This window comes from Gadus chalcogrammus, chromosome 1 (assembly GCF_026213295.1).
Source record: "Gadus chalcogrammus isolate NIFS_2021 chromosome 1, NIFS_Gcha_1.0, whole genome shotgun sequence".
Lineage (NCBI taxonomy): Eukaryota > Metazoa > Chordata > Actinopteri > Gadiformes > Gadidae > Gadus > Gadus chalcogrammus.
Window position 1 is genome coordinate 14,957,182 of NC_079412.1, and position 16,458 is coordinate 14,973,639.

The 16,458-nt window shown below is 45.5% G+C and overlaps 1 protein-coding gene across 2 annotated transcripts in view; it reads left to right on the forward strand.

Moving 5' to 3' along the window:
• The window catches only part of c1qtnf12 (C1q and TNF related 12), a 15,694-nt gene extending 1,599 nt beyond the window's left edge, over positions 1-14,095 (forward strand). For both annotated transcript variants that reach the window (XM_056591341.1, XM_056591350.1), the window contains exons 2-8: positions 7,083-7,184; positions 7,673-7,784; positions 7,951-8,138; positions 8,841-8,949; positions 9,546-9,639; positions 11,215-11,293; positions 11,526-14,095. In XM_056591341.1, coding sequence (XP_056447316.1) covers positions 7,083-7,184; positions 7,673-7,784; positions 7,951-8,138; positions 8,841-8,949; positions 9,546-9,639; positions 11,215-11,293; positions 11,526-11,624 — 783 coding nt within the window. In that variant the 3' untranslated portion in view covers positions 11,625-14,095. The remainder of the gene's footprint in view (positions 1-7,082; positions 7,185-7,672; positions 7,785-7,950; positions 8,139-8,840; positions 8,950-9,545; positions 9,640-11,214; positions 11,294-11,525) is intronic.
• The last annotated feature ends 2,363 nt before the right edge of the window (positions 14,096-16,458 follow it).

A 16,458-nucleotide genomic window follows, 5' to 3' on the forward strand; every position in this document is an offset into this window, starting at 1 on the left:
GTTGCATATTTGCTTGGAATCAAAAAAGTGGAGGGGATGGGGGTGGGGGAGGTATTTGTTTTTGCTCTCAGCCCACCCATCGTGTTGGCAACAAAACCTGATACATTTCAGTCTCAACTATGCAGTTGGTAAAAGCTTAATGGGGACGCCTTGCGCCTCAGTAACTAGCCACTGAAGTCCAAGGTGTATCAGGAAGAACACAGAGCGCCGCAGAGATGTTTATTTGACTTGCTGTGCCCCATGTAAGCAAAGGCTGTGAAGGATGACCTTGTGCGGAATGTCCAGCGCCAGTCGCAGGCGTTGGGTTCACCCTCTACCTTAATGTCTCCATGAGGCCGCCCCGCCCCGCCCCCCAACCCAGCGTCCTACCGCACTGATGTCATCATTCCTTGGGAAAGTTAGGTGGGCAAGAGCCTGAGGCAAAGCTGATCCCAGCACCTACTGATGGAGCCTGAGGCAAAGCTGATCCCAGCCCCTGGAGATGCTGCCACAGACACAAGGCCTGTCCCAGCCCCTACTGACGCTGCCACAGACACAAGGCCTGTCCCAGCCCCGACTGATGCTGCCACAGACACAAGGCCTGTCCCAGCCCCGACTGACGCTGCCACAGACACAAGGCCTGTCCCAGCCCCGACTGACGCTGCCACAGACACAAGGCCTGTCCCAGCCCCGTGAGATGCTGCCACAGACACAAGGCCTGTCCCAGCCCCGACTGACGCTGCCACAGACACAAGGCCTGTCCCAGCCCCGTGAGATGCTGCCACAGACACAAGGCCTGTCCCAGCCCCTACTGATGCTGCCAGAGACACAAGGCCTGTAATACTTTTACTACATACACCAAGACACACACGTACACACACACACACACTTGGAGACAAACAAAAAGGAGCAGCATGTCATGCAAGTCCCTTCACAAAGCCCCATAGAAAAGGCTCTGAAACAGGACACCTCAGCGAGGATTAGCCCCCCCCCCCCCCCCCCAGCAGCACCACCGTCAACCCCCCCATTCTCATCCTGTCCCTAACGAATACTCTCAGAGTGTAATGACATAATCACTCTCTGAGATGCTGTGTTATGCCAGTGTGTGTGGCTATGTGTGTGCCTGTGTATGTATGTGTGCGTGCGCGCATGTGTGTTTGTGTGCACAAGTTTGTGTGTGTGTGTGCGTGCGGGGGCATACGCGTGTGTGTGTGTTTGTGTGTCTGAGTGTGTGTGTGTTTATATGTGTTTGTGTGACCAAACCCGGTCAGCTTCACAGGTCTGCATCATACAGGCCAGGGAGACACTTGAAGATGAGGTTGAGAGACACCCAGACCTTGGTTTCTAGTACACGTCTACCTTGATTCTGTTGGAGGGAAAAAAGCTGTGTACCACACACCATGCAAGTGGTTAATATGCTTGTTTTGGACGGTTGGTGGCGTTCATCCCATTACAAATCTGTAGCCATGTCCACGTCTAAGAGAAAACAACATATCCACTGGTGCTGCCTTGGCCTGATATTTGTATTCTTAAACAAGTTAAACATTTATACTTCACATTCACCCAAGCTTTTTCCCCCCTTGTGCCCAGTGGAAACAGTTGAAACTCGTCTCTCGGTTTTGAAGCTGGCAGGGGCCCAGGTTGGTCCACTGGCAGGCCGCTGTGCATGGCCGCATTCCTGCACAGATTTTCCATTTGAAATTGATCAAAATTATGGAGGTAAAGAGTTTGTGTTGCGTAACTTTGATTTAAAACTATTTTTACAACACAAAAGGATTCTTGTTTTGTGTTGTGAGGCTGACTCATTATAAAGGGTGTTGGGGAGACCTTCAGGTGAGGGACCCCCTCTCTGGCACTTCAGTCTGCTTTCACATTGAGATATACGCCTATCCAAGTTGTGGTAACCTTTGTGTTTATAATTCCATCGCACTTTCTCATTAGTCGAAACCTTATCTTACACCTCGACTTACACTTGTCTTTAGCTGTCTGCTACTCATTCAACGTGGTTGCGACACATGAGATACACAGCATCACTATCCATATCTCGCTTCGTACGAGATGCTGCGAGACCCCTTCTGCCCGAGCAGCCAGGGGTCTGCGATGGCTGTAATCGATGCAGGCAAACATCACGCCTGCCGGGCTGAGTAACGGCAGAGGTTTAGGGGGGAGTTTTTCCTCTCTCTCTCTCTCTCTCTCTCTCTCTCTCTCTCTCTCTCTCTCTCTCTCTCTCTCTCATCCCCGGGATGATTAATGACACAGTGTGTGGGACCTTTCGGAAACCGATGACCTCCTGAAACCGATTGGTTCTCACCCAACACCTCCGGAGCCGACCCCCCAGTGGTACCATGTGTTTGTCTGTTTGTACTGTAGCCTCATATAGCCTTTAACAGAGAAATACGTTTTTTTTTTCCATTAGTCTAACTAATCTATTCACATCATGAAGAGAACTATAGTACCGAAGATCCCCACCAATTCGGTTTATGTCTGCCAAATAAGGCAAAATATGCCGATTATCATCAGGGATCATGTTGTGTTTCAGCATCCCCTCCTGGAAGACTGAGGGCTATAGGACTCTTCTATAGAGAAGGGACTATGTCGTGCCACATGACATGCAGGGCAACACCAGCACAAACCTCTTTCCACATGAAGAGATGCTGATCTACTTATTTGTATTTTCACTTTTACGTTTCATAATGCTGGCCAGCAAGAGCCATGCTATATACAGTACTTAATACACAACCCATCTGAAGCACCAAATACTGAAATATTCCCATGATAATAGATGGTAATGAATCATGGTAATGAACATAATAAGAATAATTGCTAATGATGTTCAGAATGATTGTATCCCCTTTGATAATTTCATGTGAACTCTGCATGCAACTGATGGGCAGATATTCCATGTTCAGCTTTCACATAGTTTCAATAATTTTTAACGCAACCAAGCTGAAAGAATTCAAACACAGTTTCAACCGCTTATGGTTTTCATAATGATTTCATTGATTTATTTTTTTTGCTTTGGAGTGAAATTACAGATGTTCTGCTCGTTCCTGTAATTCTTCCAGTATTGTCGTCTTCCAAATCATATGAAAGACTTGTAATACAAGACCATAGGATCGGGATGTGCAAAGCACTTGCATTCTGCTTGCTCTGAGGAATACGATCCATCCCTGCACTTATGTGGTACAGCAAATGCATGGCGTACAATGTAGAGAGGAGGTGTAATGACGCTCTGGGTGGTGTTCTGTGTAAGATCTGTCCCCCAGGTGAAACCACTGGGAAAACCTTTGTGGATCCCAACCATCCCACTGGCTTTTTCGCCACAGCTCAATTTACCTCCCACAGGGAAAATGAGCACTCAGTCAAGCATTTCAAAGGGATCATTTGTAGACGGAACAGATGTGCCACAGGTAGCCATCAGCGCTCTTTCAACTCCGTGGGTGCTTCGTTGTTCTGTCAAATAACTCCCAAGAATTCAAGTCCCTCTCTCAGGAACGATGTCACATCCGGAATAGGCTTAAATTACCTGCATTTTCCTAAATTAATACCTAGGATCTTTTAATTAATACTGTATGCACTCTTCCATGCCCTCAATCATATATATAGCGTCATATCCAAGAAGAAACTCCATAACGATTATTAAGTAGGTAAGAAACACAAGTGGGAGGAGGAGGAGGGCATAGCTGACGTCCCGTGACTTACTGTCTTGTGTTGCTGGTTCAAATCCTCATTAGGTGCACTGGCTGGGAACACTGGGTGGGGTGGTTTGTGTGTGTCTGTGTGGGGGAGCACTTTGATGGATGCGTGACGACCGGGGATGGGAGGCAAACAGGCTCCCGGGTCCCCCCCCCCCCTTCTCTCTCTCTCAAGGGGAACCGGGTAGGCCCGTCCGCAGTGGTGCATGGATGACTGCACAGGGATCCCCGTGATGATGCATGAGGCAAATAGAAGTGAAGGATTATGGGAGGAGGCTGTCGGTTATCCTGCCCAACCTTAAACCTACAGTACCTGTAAACACGCGACGGCGCTCGGCACGCTGAGGCTTTATGTTATCTTGAACCCGGCACGTATGGAGTGTATACGGCTGTAACGCAGCACCGCTCACACCGCACTGTTAATGGGAGCTATAAGGTTGAGCAGGTTACGTCTTCCAGTATCAATTACCGCCCCGGAGACAAGTTTTAACAGTTGTGTTTGTGTTTTTGGCGGCAGTCTGCCCTGGGGGAATATTTTCTAGTTTTTATTGCTTCAAATAAATTCTGCATACTTTTTCCCAAATCTATAACAAACAGAGGCTACCTGGCGCGAGGCACGTTGCGTCTATGGGGGAGTCTTTACTGGGTAATGTGATATTTGTTAAGCTTTCCCATAAGGAAAAGAAAAAAAAACGAAAATAATTTCACACGACAATATAAAACATTAGAGTCCGCCTTTTATCTCAATCCCTGTTTACAATGCTGTTGGCCTGCGTAAAACGGATATACAGTATATCGGTATCCAATCAAAACAAACAAACAAACAGAAAATACTGTGTGAGCGTCGTCAGGGTTTAAAGCCGCCCTATGACTAACAGACAAGCGCATTCTGCAGTCAGCACTGGAATAATGTGCATTCACGTGTGCTGACAGACAAGGCCGTTTTGAAACACTCACACATCAACGTGCTGATCAAAGTCAGCGTCCTGGTGTACCTCCTCAGCTCTCTTGAGTCTTCCTACCTGCTTCTTTTCTTGTCCATGAGCTGCAGGCCTTCTGATGCCGAGTTATGAGAGTGAAGACAGTTTACTTTGCGGCATATTCAATAACATTGAGTGCGCGATGCTGACATGTTGCACCGTGTCACTGGCAGTGTGAGTGTCTGCGTTCACACTTCTGCAACGTTCTTGCAACTTATTTTTTATTTCGGACTCCTCCACCTGGACCACAATATGGACCAGATACTTTATCATTGGTGCATGCATGGGTAAAAACACATGCACAGAAAAAATAAGTTAAATAGACTCAAATTGAGCAGCTTGGATTACCTTATTTATTCAGCATTGATTTTTATTTTGCGGCCTAGAAGGTTTACGGACAAGGTAATAATTATCTGAGCCAAGCTCTGACTTCCTCGCAGAGAGAAATATCTGGGGGGCATGGTTTTTAATAGTTTAATTACAATGATGTGTGCTAAAGAGGATAACAAGCTTCAAGTACGGCTGATTTCCTGGCAATGATCTACAGTGGGTTTTTTTTGGATTACGCAGGGAATAGGTGTGATATATAATTATACTGTACGTCTGCATGTGTAGCATGTGTGGGCTGACTGGTGCGGCTTGACATATTTGAAAAAGCACACGATGATCTATGACATAAACACAAGTCGTAATGCAAAGCTCCGTCTTTCTCGGGATTAGCGGCAAGCAGTTCCAGTATCTGTGTTTCTCAACAGCTGTCAGCGTCAGGGCGGGTGAAGTTTGGATCACACAAGACTGTCTGAGAGTCTTTTGTGCCGATGATTCACAACACTGTTTGACAGACACTTTTTACAATTAATCCCAGTGGAAATATACAAAAATGGCCTAAGGCATGGAATAATGGCGCCCTTGCTGCTCCAACCGCAGTCATTAACGTTTTAGCATTTATAGAAGCATCTAGAACAGGGATGGTAAAGGATAATATTATATAATCAGAGCAAATAAAAACAAAAATAAAAGAAAATACTTTTACCCAATTTGTGACGAGTTTTAGGAAAACAACATTAAAGAGGGCTGTGAGGAAAATAACAAGTCTCGCAGTCATCTGTATTGTTGTACACTGTTTCCAAGCCTTCAGAGGCACAACAAAAACATAAAGAAATCCACATTTCAAGAGGCTCCGTCCCTCTTAAATTGTTTATTTTGTCTGCTGTCAGGGGGGGGGGGGGCGCAGGGGGCGGGGGGGGGGGGGGGGGGGGGGCGCAGGGGGGGTGAAGAGAGAGGAGTGGTGGAAGTTATGTTGCAAACCAAAATATGTAATTTACTTTCCTTTTTTTTCTTCCTTTTAATAAGAGCACATTGAAAGCGAAAACATTGAGGCATGACTTGGTTGTGGTGGAACAGGAGGAGTGTCTCTCGCAAGGGAAGAAGAAAGAGGCCATGTTAGTTTAGCAGATAAGCGAGTTGTGTCCTGATGCCAAAGCTAAACAAATTCCCTCTCAGACAGCTGAGCTGAGCCTCCACTCGTCTTTATCTCCTTCCCTAATCTCAACCGCAATCGTTTGACGTTTGGGGGCGAAGAGGGGCAAGAGGTAGGGCCTACGCTCAAGTTGGTTTTCGCTGACGGATATTAATATCGCCTTACATTTCTTACCCAAACATTCTCCAATGTGCTTCTTTGGAGCGTGCAACGTACCATCAGTCATACCCGACCCTATCAGTGTATGTGTACAATCCTTCAGAACTGTCTATGTTTTCCGATAGAGAGCACAAGCACATATTGAGTCAGTAAAAAGACAGAGCGAGGTTCAACCATGTGTCTGTACCGGCACATATGTCTTGTTGTCTCATTCGTAGAATTACCCACCCGCCACTGCTCCATTTCCTCTTCTTCAAAATTGGAACAAGGTTGGCAGTATTTGTTTGCGTATTGGTTTATTAACTGTTGTGGCTCCATGGGCTGCTGGGCTGCATGACGTTATAGGATAATGGATGGTGTGCTGCAGTCCCCGTAATGTACATCACATGCACAGACCCATTCTTTGTCCAACCGGGGCGCTGGTGTGGATTTACCTCACATCTGTAGAGGTCTGAGAGGGGTTTGTTTGTTTTCAGCCCAGCTTATTGAGAATATTTGAAGTGACATGGCATCTTATTGAATCATCTGGAATGAACAAATGAGCCGAACGTAAAACATTTGGCTGGGCACGGTGACAACATACTTGGCCATGAGGCCGTGTTAAAACAAACACGGCGGGCAGGAGAGGTGAGAACGAAGGGCGACAGGTATCAAAGTGTGACCTGCCTGCCGCCATGTTTTTGGCAGCGTATTTAAAAAATAACCTCCTGCCCTTTTTCCTACGTGGACAATAAAAAAAAGACGACTCATAGACTATAAAGCGCATGTTGTGTATTTTAAACGTCACAGGTTTCTGACAACCAGCGTGTTGACCCACTGGGATCATGGATGGACTTTGTGAAACGACCTGTAGGCAACTTCAGAAAATGCCCCAAACGGAGACGGCCCCTGGTACGTCAAAACAGCAAATGGTAGAAATGGTTGAATTGTAGGTTCTTTGTTGATTCAAAGCACCACCATACTGCTGTTCATCACGGCAAGCTTTTTGGCTGGTATTTATTCAGCGGTAATTGCCCATTACAGCTAAATAAATACTGTGTGTGTGTGTGTGTGTGTGTGTGTGGATGTGTGTGTGTGTGTGTGTGTGTGTGTGTGTGTGTGTGTGTGTGTGTGTGTGTGTGTGTGTGTGTGTGTGTGTGTGTGTGTGTGTGTGTGTGTGTGTGTGTGTGTGTGTGTGTGTGTGTGTGTGTATGTGTGTGTGTGTGTGTGTGTGTGTGTGTGTGTGTGTGTGTGTGTGTGTGTGTGTGTGTGTGTATGCGTGCTTATGCGTGCGTAGAAATGACCTTGCAATGTGTTCTGTCAATAATCAAGCATTACATTTCTATTACCATATTTCGAACTGAATGGCCCTCGGTCTTCAATGTGTTATTCTCCCCTAGCCCGGACCCCCCGGCCCGCCTGGACCACCAGGACCTCAGGGACCCCCTGGCTCTCCGGGGGCAGAGGTCACCCAGGAGGTGCTCCTCCAGGAGTTCAAGGAGATGATCAAAGGTATCCTTCCTCTCCTTCCTGTCCTTCATGAAACTCGCGTTTTCTCATCAGAGAATCCAACCAAAAAAACAACATCGGCCGACCTCTTGATCCTGCCGTTCCCTGGGCTGACGCAGCGCGGGCGGCAGGTCTCTGGGGTTCATGGGTCTGTGTTTGTTTCCGCCAGAGGCCACGGAGCGCAGAGCGTCGGCGCTGGAGCGACAGAGCAGCAGCCCCAGCCTGCCGCCTCCGGCGCTGCTCGCTCTAGAAGGGATGAGCTCGTACCGCCGGATAGAGGAGGCCTTCCACTGCAAGCTGAAAGGCCCCGTGGTGATAGACAAGAAGACCCTGGTGGAGCTGCAGAACTTCCAGACGGTGTGTTTGTTTTGACACATTGAACAATGGAGAACGTCGAAACCTGGAATGAGGGGCTCCCGCCGTGTTGACTGGCTGCTTGAGCCAGGGTCGCTCAGTGTTTTCGGACCATTCTGGCTTTGTGGATGTGTGTCACGGAACATGTGTGACCCAGTTGGTATGGAACAGGGGTTAGGATCAGACTGTCGCCGCGCTGAGTGGTAGCGTTTAGGGGCTTAGGTCAGAAATATCACCCTTTTTTTTCTGTCTTAAACATCGCTCTGCGGGCACGTACAAAAGGCGCTCTGTGTGCTCTGAGTTGGAGTATGGTGTGGAGAGGACAGAAATAGACACTGTTTTAAACAGTGCGCAGCAGTGGAAGAACCCTGCTCTGTTGGTATGGGCCTGACAAGGCAGCCAGAGAGATGTTTCAACAGTACAGTCCATCTTAACTTGCTTCTCTATCCTCCAGACAAAGTGTGGAGGATCCCTGTTCTATTGCCAGGGAACAAAGATATCCCTTTTAAGCTAAGATGTGGACGAGACAGGAAAGTAATGCTCAATAAAGAAACGTGTTGCTCCATAAAGAAAGAAAACCAGGTTTTCAGAGTGATTCTCTGCACCTTTCGCCAGTCTTTAGGCTAAACATCATCATCCAACTAAACGACATCATCAGATAGTGCTTGGAAATGCTTTAATTGGTTTCTGTGTTTGTGTTTCCAGCCTCCGGCGAAAGGAGCGTTTCTGAGAGGGTCGGGCATGGACCAGTCTACTGGCAGATTCACCGCACCCATCACCGGGATATACCAGTTCTCTGCCAATGTTCATATTGGTAATCTAATTATTCACATCTGCCCTTTAACACAATGATGATAGTTGTTAGAAAAGGTAGAGGTAGTAGTTTGTTCGTCCTAGTCCAAGATAATTACATTCCTTAGGTCCGGGCTGTAAGCTCTTTTGTTGGCTACACTAATCCTAGCATAGCTTAGAATACAGTCAATTGTGACAGCTGTATGATAGGCTATTCTATGTTCAGTGTAGCGTAGCATACAGGTGACTTTGACAGCTGTAAAATATGCAGTGCTAGCTTAAGTGGGGCCTACAGTTGATTCTTACAGCCGCTAGGCTATGTTTATTGCAGCCTAAAATACAGGTGATTGTGACTACTAAATGCTAAGCCATGCTGGGTTTAGTGTAACATAGCGTACTGGTGATTGTGTCTTAATCACCATAATGGTGAGACTGGTGATGTAGGTGTATCCAATGCTCGGTTTAGTGGAAGCCTAGCATACAGATGATTGAGACAGCTGTATGCTTGTCTATACTAGGTTATGTAGGATACAAGTGAATGCTAGGCTTTTCTGGGTCCAGTGTAAAGTGGCTCACAGTTGATTGAGTATTGTTGATTGCTTCTTCCTGGGCCTACAGACCACAACGAGGTGAAGAGGAGCAAGAGCCAGCTGAAGGCCAGAGATAACGTGCGTGTTCTGATCTGCATTGAGTCTCTCTGCCACCGATACACGTGAGTAGAGCCAGACCACACTCCTCTAACTCCTCTAACACTCCTCCTAAAACCTCTGGCCAACTTATCTCCACACATTTTTTATTTATGCCCAATTTTACCTGCCAGACCTTTCTCCCGTTTGTAGTTCTGAGCCATGTGGTTCCCATTTGTAATGCCTTACACAACGCAGCATGTTGTGGTCTGATGTTCCAATCCCTCAAGAACTCGTAACACATTGACAGCAAGAGAGGTGGATACGTGGACGGACGGACGACAGACAGACAGACGGACAGACAGACAGACGGACGGACGGACGGACGGACAGACAGACGGACAGACAGACAGACGGACGGACGGACGGACAGACAGACAGACAGACAGACAGACAGACAGACAGACAGACAGACAGACAGACAGACAGACAGACAGACAGACAGACAGACAGACAGACAGACAGACAGACAGAAAGACAGACAGAAAGACACAGAAAGACAGACAGGAAAAAAGGTACATAGGTACATAGGTAGACAGACAGACAGACAGACAGTAAGGGATAGGTAGGTGGACAGACGGACAGACAGACAGACGGACAATTTATTTATAATAATATTACTTTAAACATAATATTTATTTATACATAATATTATTTTTTACAAAATATTCATTTTATATTCTTCCAAATTTCCTACACACATCATTGACATTTTAGAAATAATCCAGCAGCTATTTATGGAGCAAGACATCAGCCTTGCTTTGTGCTGTTTACATTCTGTCTGGGCAGTTTATATACTGGTAACACATGACAGAGGAGGTTTATTAGCGTTTAACGCCACCTTAACTATCGCTAGAATTTATGAGCTGTTAAAGCCGCTGTCTGTTATAGTTTCTCTGTGGAACCGGTTTGGCATTTCCTGTATAAAAGTGAAGCAGGTCTTTAAAGGAGATGTCCGCACACACAGGGCTCCTGTCTTCATCGCCTTGCTAATCTTTATAGACTCACCTTTGACACCTTAGGCAGCCATTTGCATCCCAGGAAAGAAATGCTGGTTGTGTTTAGAAAAAATTATCCAACCTTATAACACACTGTTATTTTAATTGGTAAAAAAAAAAGAAAAAAATGGAAATGTGAATGACATTGCAATATGGCAACGTTGTTGACTTACATTTGTAAAGCCAAGGAACAAATGTTGATAGGTAGCGTCCTGCTCCCTAAAGGGTGTGTATCTCAAAAGTATTCCTCCAGGCATTGTATAATGAGTGGAGCATATAAATAATATGACAATGATTGGTTAGCTAGCTAGCAAGAAGGAAGCGCCGCTCTATTTCATGGCCCTCCCGCATCTCGAAATGTGGAGGATGTGAAATTAGGCTCATTAAATTGGCAGCTAGCGTAGAGACAATCATGAGGAATATGCCGTTAGAAGTGTAGCATTTTACACTTAGCAGCAGCACAGCACGCATACGGTATCGTTGGAGCCTGGAGGCATATTCAGGGCCAACAGCACTTGGTTCTCAATTGCCCTAATATATTCTGTTAACCATTTTGAATCACAAGCAAACAATTCCCTTCTGTTTTATGTTATATTGATGCAGGTCACTGGAGATGATTGTTGGCTTGGAAAGTAACAGCAAGATATTCACTGTCAGCGTGCAAGGTCTGCTGGAGCTACAGGTAATGTTCCCCCCCATTATTATCTGACACCTTGGCTTTGTTTGAAAGATTTTATAATACAAATGTATTGCCCTCAAAATTTCACTCCTGTGCTCTCTCAATTTTCTCCTCTCTCTCTCTCTCTCTCTCTCTCTCTCTCTCTCTCTCTCTCTCTCTCTCTCTCTCTCTCTCTCTCTCTCTCTCTCTCTCTCTCTCTCTCTCTCTCTCTCTCTCTCTCTCTCTCTATCTGTAGGTTGGACAGTACACATCCATATTTGTGGATAACGCTGCTGGGGCCTCCATCACCATACAGAGTGGCTCTGATTACATGGGCATGCTGCTCGGTGTATAGACGGTCCACCAACACCAGCACCATCCATCCACCCACCCACACATCCCCAAGGACAGCCACTTAGAACTGCCCATAAGGAGACACCTGTACCTTGTGGGGCATCAAGGATTATTCAACTTGGATTTGCCGCTGGACTTTTTGCAGATGTCGAAAAGACAGTATAACAAACTTTCATGGGCTGGATTTGTATCTTTACACAATAAGCTGTCCCCCATCCCATCCAGGATTAGGTTGGCCTCATTGCACCCTAATACAACAATAGTTTCTTTTAATCACAATAGAGTTCGGTGGAACAGTGAACCATTCAAACAGTCACGCGAGGCCCTTCTTAGCGGCATAGCAAATGTGTTGGTCAGAATATGATAAGGAAGGGGGACAGCAGCATCAGATAGAGAAATATATGTTTTATAATATAATGTATAACATAAAGATGTGTTTGGGTTTTGTCTTTGTGATCCGTTTTCATTCAAAATTTAGTATTTTCGTATGTTTAAACATTTGTCTACATTATTTGTGTTGTAAAGACTCTTTGAGTACACTGGACCGGTATATAGACCCAGGATCTAAGAGAAGTTGGATATCCGATGTAATTACACTTTTTATACTATATTGTTATTTCAAAGAATTCTAGACACAGATAAACATTTGGAGAAGACAGAGAATGTTTAAAGTTCTTCTTTTGTTGTGTTTTGTGTATTTTTTGAGAATCTTAGGAATTCACCAGACAAGCATTTTATTGAACATGGTTTTCACGTCTGAGGTATGTCCAACGCCATTGTGGGAGTTTCCACTTGAATATGAATCACACTTAACATTCCTGGATTACAACAAACAATTTTTCTTTTCATTTCATTCTGAATTAACTGCATCATTTACCGTGATTAGAGATTACATCATTAAATAAATCTAGCGATCTGTGATTCACTTATAATTCACCATAGATATGTGTAATATTGTTCATCTTGTATCTATATTTTTCGGTAAAATGTATTAATTTACCTGGGGGGGGTGAAAAGCCTTTTCGCCTGGATATGTAAAATTCTTCCAAGTCTTTTTCCACTTCAATATTAGCTGGTGTTACTTCTCTTTATGATAATTTGATTGTAAATTACTCAGAATTTCTTGAGGAAACACTGAGCTTTAAAATATGACCACCTTCTCTTGTGGTTTGAATTATAAATCTCTGCCATTTCATTTCCATAAACATATTTCCCGGAAACCGCAGCTCATATAACGAGTGCAACCTGGTCTCACAGGAATCCGTGAAATGACTACGGACGAATAACTCGAAATCCGTGGACACATCACGGAAACACGCCGATTTCCGTGATGTGGCCCCGGAATTTGCTCCAATGCAAGTTAATGACGCTGATGTTCCGTGGCTCACACACAGATCCCCGTTTCAACGAGCGAGTCGACCACGGGGTCTTAACTCAAAACCCGGGGTGGTCTCACTGAAACACTTAAATTGTCCTTGTTGTGTCCACGGAAGTTAATAGGGAATAATGTCAGAAAATGAGGAATAATGCAAGTAAATCACAATGATATTCCGTGGCACACAAACAGATTCCCGTTTCAATCTGTGTGTGTGCTCCCGTTTCAATCTGTGTGTGTGCCACATGTGACCACAGCGGGGGCTTAACTCAAAATCCGTGGTGGTCTGACGGAATCACTTCAATTGTCCGTGATGTGGCCACGGAATTTGCTCCAATGCAAGTAAATTACACTGTTATTCCGTGGCTCACACACGGATATCGGCATGTTTCCGTGATGTGGCCACGGATTTCGAGTTAAGCGTCCGACCGTAGTCATTTCACGGATTCCTGTGAGACCAGGTTGTGTTTTAATTTGTATTCTACTGTGATTCCATGCCTAAACTCTTGGTTGTGCAGATTCATGAAATTCAAATAGGACTTTGGATAAACATGGACCTCATCCGTCTATTTCTTCTCATAATTCCTCAAAAATGTTCTAAGTGTAACGTGTATATATCTTGAGTGACCTTAACGGTACATCACAAGACATTATTAAGACGCTTCAAGGCTTATTCATCACTATTTCTTGTCCAACCACTTGTACTAACCTGTTTGCATCAGTGCAGGCCTTATCATCAGGCTTCTCAGGAAAGCTCTGCTGGGAAGCCAACTGTCACATACTGTATCCGGAAACCCACTGCAAACCCCTAGCACCCACCTGCTAAGTTATTGTGGCGTGTTTTTGTGTCTGCGGTGCACTATATCAAACACTGGTCGTCTACTTCCTGAACAATTCTACCTGCATTCTGTCAGTCTTATTTGGTATTTAAGTTATTATTTCTGTTGTTATTTTTGCCTTTCAGTTACAACGCAACAATTGTGCTTTCATTCTCTGAGCTTTCGGTCTGCATGCCAACCATATTGTTTTTCAAATAAATATAAATTAATTAATAAATAAAGGTCTCTGTGGTTGATCCCAAGCAAGTCCAAAATCCAAGTGAGAAAAGAAGGTTCATGCAAGACTTCGGCAAAAGGTGGGCGTTTCAAGAGAGAGTATTCCTACGGTATAAAAGGTATCCGTAGCTCAAGGCCATTGCACAGCCTTCACCCAGGGGTGGATCAATGCTGCATGAAAGGCAGGGGAGCACAAATATAAATGGCACGTAGTCCCCACCTACTCCCCACCAGAACTCAAAAAGGTACGCTCCATCATCTAGACTGAAATAGTCTTCATCCTTGATTAAGAATACCATTATGTTATAAAGCGACCTAGATTAAAATATAACCACAACACCTAGGACAAAAAGAAACAGGGAACATAACATTTAAAATCTTATCAAAACTGGATGGGGGGAACCCTTGACCCTTGAACCCTTGGCCCACACTTTGGGAAAGCCCTTTCTGTCCATTGTATGGGCACTTTCATTGTGTTTTTCTCCCTTGGCATATCTAAGTGTGCACTTTCATGAGCTTTTTTCATCAGAAAGGAACCTGTAGAAAACCTTAACTTGATCCCATTGTAAGGGCACCTATTTGGCACTACCTTGCACTACAAGGAACGTCCGTTATGAATCCCCATTCCCCATTCGTATGCATGTAGCAGTGCATTGCATCTCATCCTATCCAAAGCAGGGGTCTTCTCCATTAGAGGAGCACCAAATTGGGCACTTCATCATGAGTAAGCTATACTGCAGCTCATTTCTCATCCTAACCCCATCACCATTTTCTCTACTGGAATGGGCAATTTGGGACACTGTCATGTAGGGGCAGCCTAGAGGGCACTTCATAATGGCACCGCTTTCCATTGGAAGAGCACCCTAAGGGAATCACACGTTTATACCTTTGTAAGGGCACTGCATCATGTTTTCTTGCTTTAGAGGGCACATTATCATAATTATGGAATGAAGGGGCCACAATAGAGGGCACTCAATATTTCTTTCCCATGTGAAGGGCAGCCATAGCGCACTCCCCTCAATCTCGCCACTCTACAGGCCACTCTAACGAGGCTATTTCAACCATGGGGGTACCGCAGGGGTATGCAGACCTGAGTGGTGTTGAATGATAAATAGTTGCTGGCTAGCTGACCCGTTCAGTTTTAAATTGTCCGGGCTCACTGGTTAGTTTACCTCGATCGGTGTGGAATTGTAGAGCCTCACAGCCTCCCTGGCCAAGCCTCAGCTGACCAAAGCGGTGTGGAATTATACAACCTCACTGGCTAGCTAACCCGATGGCTGTTGAATTGTACCGCCTCCATGGCTAGCTGTCCTGAGTGGTGTGGGATTGTAGAGGCTCGCTGGCTAGCTGACCGTGCCAGAGAAGACTGCAGTCTCCAGAGCCCACTAAAGCTATCAGCAGGTGCACAAGTACATGCCTGACAGAGAGCAGCTATGTCCTGCGTGGTATTTCCCTCTCCTCTGGATTGCTCAAGAACTCAGAGAGTGCCACATACTTGGGGATTTTGATTGTCCCACGTTTTCCTATTCTCCCCGCTTTCTTTCCTTCTTTTCTTAACGTGTTTAATGACAGCTATGTGAGCATGCTGCAACCCATTTTCTGCCCTGCCACGGAGCCACCAGCGCCTGCCAAAGTGGTTGCGAAACCGTCCTGTGCCGTGGCTCTGACAGGAATTTCCCATTGCCCCATTATCAGCATCAGCCAAGCTGAGTGACTACAATTACATCTGTCCAATACTAAGAGCAAAACTGTTTTTTTTTCTTCTCTTTTTTTCCCCTTCCCCTCGCAAGAAACAAGTTTTTCATGAATGTGTCCCATTGTGGAGAAATTGCGGAGGTCTTTCTGGGATGTCGGGTAAACCAACACGATTGGTTGTAGCTGTAATGAGAGTCATTATGGGATTTGTTGTCCTTACACCAACGGCGTCTTTACAATGTGAAGGCTGGGATATGCTTATGGAGTAGAGGAACGTCTATATGCCGCTGTACCTGAGAGGGAATAAGGAAACAAAATGGTGTCCAAGGACACTGGGCCTCACATCATCAGACTCCTTCCTTTGTTATACAGCCGATGAGTGAAAGAACTCTGCTTGTTTATGAAAACTCCCAAATTCATGAGCGTATATAAAGGCAACAAACCCTTCCAGTTAACTATGCAGTATCAACACTTCCTGTAATATCAACACAGAAAACACCAAAATAAATGGCCGATGGGAGGAGCCCGACACTAAAAAGCCAACTATGGAGGAGAGATAGGAGAACGGAGCTCAACACGCGCCCATGACCCGCGCTCCTATGCATTCCGTCTTCTTTGTGTTTGTCAGGACTTCCAAACAAGGCTACCTGTGGAGCGCCGACGCCGCAAGACTAAGGCTGGCTGCCGCCGAGGTGCCAGACGCCCCTTCC